This window comes from Mesoplodon densirostris, chromosome 4 (assembly GCF_025265405.1).
Source record: "Mesoplodon densirostris isolate mMesDen1 chromosome 4, mMesDen1 primary haplotype, whole genome shotgun sequence".
In the NCBI taxonomy this organism is placed as follows: Eukaryota; Metazoa; Chordata; class Mammalia; order Artiodactyla; family Ziphiidae; genus Mesoplodon; species Mesoplodon densirostris.
In genome coordinates this window covers 29,889,657-29,898,559 of record NC_082664.1, presented here as the reverse complement: position 1 = coordinate 29,898,559, position 8,903 = coordinate 29,889,657, and the positions used below count along the sequence as shown (strand labels likewise).

Here is an 8,903-nt window from a genome sequence, read left to right as displayed (position 1 = left end):
CGATTGGCCACAGGGACAACCGCGGCCCCACCCACTGAAGAAAGTAAATAAGATCCTGCAAGAATTTTGCAGTAGCTCCGCCTCACCCACTGCGCGAGGGGGTACGGCTAGCACTGGGGGCGGAGCCATGGAAACATTGCCCTATGGGTCGGGGAAACTAGACCAGGCAGTGTGTTGGGGATAGGGTTTCTCTTTGGGGGCGTGGCTTATGGATCCTTGCTTTCCCGCCGACGGTTGGCCACGTCACGTGACATGGGTTGGAAGATGGCGTCTCCCACAGACGGTAAGAGCCGGTTTAGGGACCCTTCGTCTGCAACCTCCTTCTGTACTCTCCTGGGAACTTCCACTCTCCGTCTGCCCCTCGAACTTACATTTCTTTCGTGGGCTCTCCTTTCCCTTCCACTTCTTTTCCATGGGAGGTGGGTGCATCTTCAGCTCTCCGGTTCTTCACAGCGGCTCTGGAGGTGCCCAGTTTCTCTGCAGTGTACCAGGCGGGTGGAGGAGGGCACCCGCTTGGGACCCTTTCTGGGCAAAAGGACGAGAGTCGTCGTGGTCCTCCGCCCTGGTCCGCTTTAGTACGCTAAAGCCCCATTTGGGTGAGGCTGAGGGCCGAGGTGGAGATACTGCTGAGGAAAGGAGTCGCCTTAGTGTAGCTTTCTCCTCCGGGCGCCCCATTGAAGGGTCGATTCTCCTCTCTTTGAGCATCCGGAACGATTCTCTAAAGCGCTTGTTAGGGTTGGTGGCTGACCTCATCCCGGGATTGAACCGCAAGAGAAACGTGATTCTCTCCTGTCTCCTTAGATTGGGACCGTTGCCCTGGCGGCTAAGGAAGAGACTCTCTCGGTCCCTCGCAATGAGAGTCCCGAGGAAAATGAGAATTGAGCTTTTTAGCGTAGTCATGCACACGTCTCAACCTCTGTAGCTTCTGCTTTATGTGTTGTTTCCTAAGGCTGAGTGAATGAACGATTTCTGCTTATATGTTGTCTAAGAGGCAAGTCATCTCAAATAGTAATTGAGTGGTTTTGGTATACCCACAGGGTTTTGCGCTCCGTTCTGCTTTAGGGTTAGGATCTTGCAGTCATTTCTGAACTCACTTAATTCTTGCTTCGACCACCCCCATCCCTGCGTCCATTTCACTGATAGTTAGTTTTCTGTCAGACAAAGGCATTTTGTGTTTGGAAGGAATCTTGGAAGTTCGTTTCAGGAATGAGGAAATTGAGGCCAGGAAAGCTATACTGAGATCCTACTATATGAAAGGCGTTATTCTAGGTGCTTTGGGAAAGGAAAAGATTAATCAAACACATAAACACTTTTGCAGTTTCAGGTCTCATTTAAATGTCACCTCCCAGAGAGGCTTTCCCAGAACACAGTATCTGGAGTTGCCCTTCTTCACCATTATTCACTTTCTCTGTACCTTTCTTGACAGAATAGTTATTATGTTAACTTTGCCCTTTTCACACCAGATTGTAAATTCCAAGTCTGTCTTGTTCATAGTTGGATCCCAGGGCTTAACACAGTGCCTGGCAAGCAGTAGGCCTTCAATTCACGTTTATTGAAAGACTGATTAGATATATGCATAAATAATAAATTACTTAGTCTTAAGTTTAACTGAGTCTTAAGTTTTTTGAGCACGGGTACATACTGTATAAGAAGTTATGGGTGTTGGGAGTTAAAAGAGATTATTTTGCCTGGATGCTCTCTTGTTAAAATGTCCTTTTTTTTCCCCCTCAGGAAAAAAAAAGGGCATTTAAAAAGTCAGCCAAGTGAGTGGGGAGTTATTGTTTAATGGGTACAGACTTTCAGTTTGAGAAGGTGAAAAAGTTCTGGTGATGGATGGTGACGATGGTTGCACAACAATGTGAATGTACTTAATGCCACTGAACTGTACACTTAAAACTGATTACAATGTTAAATTTTATGTATAACTTACCACAGTTTTTTAAAAAAAAACAGCCAAGTGATAGAAGTAGAAGGAATTGCTATTAAAATTTTTAGCTTATTACTAAGTTGTCTTTATTTTTTTTTTTTTTTTTTTTTTTTTTTTGCGGTATGCGGGCCTCTCACTGTTGTGGCCTCCCCCGTTGCGGAGCACAGGCTCCGGACGCGCAGGCTCAGCGGCCATGGCTCACGGGCCCAGCCGCTCCGCGGCATATGGGATCCTCCCAGACCGGGGCACGAACCCGTATCCCCTGCATCGGCAGGCGGACTCTCAACCACTTGCGCCACCAGGGAGACCCTGTCTTTATATTTTAAAGTTTTGTTCCTTATGTTTGATTTTCCCCTGTGTTCTCTCAATTTCTTTTCCTCTCTTTGGCCAGGAAGAATACTGGAAATGTATTTTTTTCCTTTGGTCTTTTAGCCATATCCACTGTCACTCAATGTGCACTCTAGATTTTTAAAACTTTTCATGCTCATCTTTTACAGAGCTTCACCCTCTCCCTGTAATCTTTTTAATCTGACAAAATCAAGTTGAGCACTTTGAACTTAAATTTAGCTTCTAAATAAGTATCTTATCCTAAAATATTCCACTGCCTAGCTCTCTCACTTCTATTTTTAGGGTTCCACCTGTTTCTGTCTTTAAGATTTAAAATTATTGCCATTAAATTATCTTGCTATGAAAAAAAGTTTAGGTCATTTAGTGTTTCTCTTTTTTTAATATATATTTATTTATTTATTTTGGCTGCACTGGGTCTTAGTTACAGCCTGCAGGATCTTTTAGTTGCAGCGGCATGTGGAATCTAGTTCCCTGGACCAGGGATCGAACCTGGGCCCCCTGCATTGGGAGCACGGAGTCCTACCCACTGGACCACCAGGGAAGTCCCTAGTGTTTCTCTTTTTAATGCTAAAATTGCTGGGACATCTTTGAGAAGGAGAAAATTGAAATCTAAGTAAAGCCATTAATTACTTAATGTATGAGAATAACACTCACAGTAGAGTCTGAGTTATGCCCCAGATTGTGGTATCATAGGGTCACACTTGTTGGTTATTGGATCCTACCCTCAATAAGTTTATTTTGTCATGGTTGAACTTTCCATCAGTAACATTCCTTGGGAATTTGAAAATTGGCATTTTGTGTTTCACACGCTTTTTTTGGTTTGTTTGTTTGGTTGCCATTTTTGGATGCTTTAGTTAAGGCAATTTATTAGAGTTGAGTTCTTTCCCAATTAGAATGCTATTGGAAATTCCCTTAAATATATAGGTTCAGCTAACATCCATCTTCTCATAATGATACAATAAAAAGAAAAGAAAGAAGAATAAAGGAAAAAAATTTTTCTCCTCTTGATGAAAACTCTTAGGATTTGCTCTCTTAACTTTCCTGTATATCATACAGCAGTGTTAGCTATAGTCATCATTATACCCCTAGTACTTATTTACCTTATGACTGGAAGTTTGTACCTTTTGACCACTTTCCTCCAATTACCTCTCTTCTTACCCCCCACTTCTGGTAACCACAAGTGTGATCTCTTTTCTATGAGTTTACTTGTTTACTTGTTTTAGATTGCACATTTAAGTGAGATCATACAGTATTTTTCTGTCTCTGTTTTATTTCACTTAGCATAATGCCTTCAAGGTCCATCCAGGTTGTTGCAAATGATAGGATTTCCTCATTTATATATGGCCGAATAATATTCCATTGTGTGTGTGTGTGTGTGTGTGTGTTTTCACAGTGTCTTCATCCATCAACAGACACTTAGGATGTTCCCATGTCTTGACTATTGTAAATAATCCTGCTATGAACATGGGGTCCCTTAGAATATTTGGGGAAAAAATTTAGTTTAGAGAAAAGCACATGTTGACAAATTTTATAAATATGTATGTTTTCTGGGGAGTGAGTCCATAGCTTTTTTTTTCAGATCTTCAAAAATGTGGCTTACCCAGAAAATGTTAAGAACCACTGTTTATATCATTAAATCAACCCATTTATGCAGCTAATTAGTATACCGAGCACACAATATGTACTCAACAAATGTTAAATGTCGTTTTTTTTTTTAAATTAGTTTATTTGGTTGTGACAGGTCTTAGTTGTGGCAGGTGGGCTTCTTAATTGTGGCAGATGGACTCCTTAGTTGTGGCAATGTGAACTCTTAGTTGCGGCATGCATGTGGGATCTAGTTCCCTGACCAGGGATTGAACCCAGGCCCCCTGCATTGGGAGCATGGAGTCTTAACCACTGTGCCACCCGGGAAGTCCCTAACTGTTGTCGTTAATATTGAGCACCTATTGTGTGCCAGGGCAAGAAAGGAGAGGAAATGGTGTTGAAGAATTAGGCAGGGGCTGGATCATGTAGGATTTTATAGGTCACAATAGATGTGCGTTCATGAATTTAGCTGGGAAGAAGTCCTTTAAGCTGGAGAGTGGTGTGAACTGATTGACATTTAAAAAAAAAATCTGTCTGGCTACTTTGCGGAGTGTAGATTTAGTGGTAGGGAGGGGGAGGGGTAAGAATGGGAGCAGGGAGACCTATTAAGAGGCTACTGAAGTAGACCAGGAGAGAAGCTATGGTTCCTTGGTTAATTAATGTGATTTCATGGTGTGTTTTAGAGGGATAAACTATTGGACTTACTAATGGGTTGGTTATGGAAGAGTGAAGGAAAGGGAGGCATGAAGGATAACACCTGGGTTTTTGTTTTGAGAACTGGAGTTGATGGTGGTGCTATTTATTGAGATGGAGAAGACAGGGGGGATTATGGTTTTTCACACATGTTAATAGAGAGTGATGTCAAGTAGCCACTTAGATATATAACTTCAAAGTCCGGGGAAAGATTAGGGCTGGAAGTAGAAGTATGAAGTCATTGGCATATAAATGATCGTAAAGGCTATGGGACTAGATGAGATTTCCTTGGGAGACTTTTGGTAGGGAGTGAAGTCAGCCTAGGGTAGGGAGTGAAGTCAGCCCTGAGTGGAAGAGGAGACTGAAGGAGTCAGTGAGGAAGGAGAAAACCCAGCATAATGGTTTTATAGAAGCTGGAAGTGGAGTGTTTGAAGGAGAGTGGTCAGTGGGTGGATGCTGCAGAGAGGTCACATAAGAGGGAACAGAGAAGTGACCACTCGATTTAGCAACATAGGTCATAGATAATCTTGACAACAGCCGTTTCCACACATGTAGGGGCAGAAGCCTGTTTGTTGTAGGTTAAGGAGAGAATGTAAGGTGAGGAAGTGGAGACAGCAGGAGGAACAACTCAAGAACTTTTGCAGTGAAGGAGGAGTGAGGAAGTCATGGGGTCAAGGAAGAGTATCTTCAAAGAAGGTAAATTCCAGAGCAGGCTTACTTGCTGTTGAGTTTGAGCCAGTAGAGAAAGGTAGAAACTGGTTGTCCAAGAGATTATTCAAGATCACGTCTTTGACAAAGCAAGAGAAGATGGAATCCAGGGCCCTATCAGAGGAGTTTGTTTTTCTTGGGAGCAGGGACACTTCATTGATTGGGAAGAAAGTTCAAGAGTATGAGTAAAGATGCAGGTGGGTTTGTTGACATTCATTTTTCCCAGTACCCCACTAAAATATTGTTCTTGTTTTAGAGATGGGAAAAGTAAGGTTTGATGAGGGAAATGACTTATTTGTGTAACATCATGGCTCAGTAGCATCAGTAGTCATAGAACTCAAATCTCTAGACTTCCAGGTGAGTGAGTGTTCCAGTTTATTATGTTCTTTGAGATTGATATGTCATAAAATGTAAAATAATGTGCTTTGTATCTTCTTAGCTCATCTGAGTGTTTTGTTCTAGGGGCAGATCTGGAAACATCTTTGCTAAGTTTTGAAAAACTTGACCGAGCTTCACCAGATCTTTGGCCAGAGCAATGTAAGTTTTTGGTTTCTTTATATCAAAATCAATGCAGGAGTGACTTCCCTGGTGGTGCAGTGGTTAAGAGTCTGCCTGCCAATGCAGGGGACACGGTTCAGTCACTGGTCCAGGAAGATCCCACATGCTGCCGAGCAACTAAGCCCGTGAGCCACAACTACTGAGCCTGCACTCTAGAGCCCGCATGCCACAACTACTGAAGCCCGTGTGCCTAGAGCCCTTGCGCCACAACAAGAGAAGCCACCGCAGTGAGAAGCCCGCGCACCGCAACGAAGAGTAGCCCCTGCCCACCGCAAGTAGAGAAAGCCCGTGTACAGCAACAAAGACCCAATGCAGCCAAAAATAAATATAAATAAATTAATTAAAAGAAGAAGCTCAAAAATCAATGCAGGAAAACCAGTGCTACTTTGAGGGAGATTTTTGAAGAGTTATCATTTAGCTGTAGTGATTAAAATTTTAATTTTACTTCAAAGGAGGAGACTGAATTCTGTGGTCTGGTGTTAAGAATAGCTGTTTGGTGGTTTAATTTTTTCAGAATAACAGTGTGACTCAGGAAATGATAGAGAGCCTTTAAAAAATAATTATTTTGAAAAACTTCATCTGTAATGTGTCAGACAATACGAGATGCATAAAGTAATTCCTTGCTTCCTTTAAGTACTCTGATAAAGTTAACTGCTGTTATAGTTTAGTACCAATATTTTGGACGTTTTTTTTAAAAATGCTTATGCAGATAGGCAAATAAATATTTTAAGTGTATAGAGAGTTTTTTGTTTTGTTATGATGAAGTCATATGTACAGTGATCTACAGCTTAACATATTCTACCTAGTAACTTATTAATGGATCTTTCCAGGCTGATAGGTATAGACTTACTTCATTTAAAAAAAATATTTCATTGTATAGATCTACTACAGCTTATGTATTCATACCCTATATGTAAACCTAAGTTATATCCAAGTTTTGATGTTACAAACAATTTAACAATGTATATCCTTGCACATATATCTTTGTGCATATGGAAGAGGATGACTGTGTATGGGAGTACCCATTTCCTTACATACTAGCCAGTATTGGATGTTACTGATATTTATTATTTTTAGATTATATTTCTTTATTAGTGAGGTTGAACCTTCTTTTTAAATATCTGATTTTTATTTTTCTCTTTTTTAATATGATTCTTTCTGTGAGATATTTAAATAAACAATTGGATTGATAGAATAGCATACCTAAAAAGGAAATTTTAAGTTTTTGGTAAGAGATATTAGATCTCACCACCGTCTCATTCAGCTAACTCCTGATCCTTTGAAGTTCAGTTGAGGCATTATTTTCTCTGAGAAACTTCCTGCCTCCTCAGTCTGATTTAGATTTTCATTTTTTGTCCTCCCATAGCAACTGGTATTTTTCTTGAAGCACTTAAAAAATGTTATAGTTATTGATTTACTCTGTCTCTTCTTCCAGACTATAAACTCCTGGAAGACAAGGCTGTTTTCTCATTTGAATCCTCTATGTAAGAGACACTAAAATGTTTACTGAATGACTAATGTTGTGTTTTTTCTTTTTAGTACCAGGTGTTGCTGAATTTGCAGCTTCCTTCAAAAGTGTAAGTAATATCTTACTTACCTAATGAAGTTTTTCCAACATTTTGCTTCTGGCTAAAATCTCAACTATCTCTTATTTCTTTATTTTCAAGAATAATGTCATAGCCTTCAAATTATTTTGTAACCACAGCCCTGGAAATCTGTTTATGTTATCATCATGTTAATGATGTTCATGCTCTATTTTGATATTTTGACCTTTGACTATTAGCCTCTTCTCTCAGCTTAAAAGATTTTAAGGTAAGGCAGTTGAAATATTTAATGTAATGCCAGTATTCTTTTTGCCCAAACTATGATTTTGAAGCTTTTCTCTTTTGTTTATGTGATGCATTATGACTTTAACTTATACCTCCCTAGAGAATTTTGAAATTTCTCAGTGGCTCGTCAGAAACTGAAGGAAGACATTCATTAGAGCCACAACTTTTCTCTTTCCAGGACAGCAGACATTGTGCTAGATGCTCTAAATATGTTCTCTTATATATTCCCACAACCAGGAAAATATGATGATTATAATATTAGCTAGCACATACATGATGCATACCGTATGCCAGGCACTGTTCTAAGTACTTTACGTACATTATTTAGTCTTTACAAAACGGTGTGAGGGGGACTTCCCTGGCAGTCCATTGGTTAGGACTCGGCACTTTCACTGCCAGTGACCCCAGGTTCAGTCCCTGGTTGGGGAACTAAGATCCTGCAAGCTACGTGGTGCAGCCAAAAAAGAAGAAGAATAAACATATGAGGTATAGGTAGTATTATTATCCCTATTTTACAGACAAAGAAATAGACACAAAGAGGTTAACTAGGTTACCCAAGGCTACTAGGTTACTAGGCCAAGTTACTAAGTTACTAGGCTATAAGTGGCAGAACCAGGCTTTGAACCCATAAGTCTAATAACTAGCATCCATATTCATTATACCAGACCTAAAAGCATTTGTTCCCAAAGTTAAAAGCACTGACTGGCAGAGAAACTTGGAAGTTAAGTTACTTGCCCAAGTCCTAGCGAGTGACAGGCCAGGATTTGAGCACAGATCTGTCTGATTCCAAAGCTAATGCTCTTTCTATTAACAAATTGGGGATTTGTAATATAACTCTCTTAGTACCTTACTATATGCTTAGCATTCTCTACTCATTAATAGGGTTAAAGGTGCTGAGTTAAATATTAAGGCCCTTCTTCTGGGCCTGTGGCTTTCAGGTCCTATGAGCATGTTTGTTCAAAGGGAGTCTGACTTTGTAGCTTCTTTCATTTTTTCAGGAGCTAGGGTTGTATGAAAGCTGGAGTGTGCTACTTTAGTGTCCAGGAAGGCCTGAGCATGAGGAGTATAGGATAGCATAGGGCTTTGGAGTCAGACACACTTGGATTTGAGTCCTGAATCTGCTACTTTACTATCTGTGACATGAGCAAGTTTCCTAACATTTTTGAGCCTTAGTTTTCTCATCTGAAACTACCTCATAGAACTTAGTATAAAATGCCATAATGGGGGCTTCCCTGGTGGCGCAGTGGTTGAGAGTC

The 8,903-nt window shown here is 40.5% G+C and overlaps 1 protein-coding gene across 6 annotated transcripts in view; it reads left to right on the top strand.

The window, feature by feature from the left end:
• Nucleotides 1–157: 157 nt before the first annotated feature.
• Nucleotides 158–8,903, top strand: part of LIN52 (lin-52 DREAM MuvB core complex component) — a 119,181-nt gene continuing 110,435 nt past the window's right edge. For all 6 annotated transcript variants that reach the window (XR_009531701.1, XR_009531700.1, XM_060095842.1 and 3 more), the window contains exons 1-3: nt 158–283; nt 5,723–5,797; nt 7,358–7,395. Coding sequence is in view for 4 of the 6 variants with exons in the window: in XM_060095842.1 (XP_059951825.1) it covers nt 253–283; nt 5,723–5,797; nt 7,358–7,395 (144 nt within the window). In the remaining 2 variants the exon portion in view is untranslated. The remainder of the gene's footprint in view (nt 284–5,722; nt 5,798–7,357; nt 7,396–8,903) is intronic.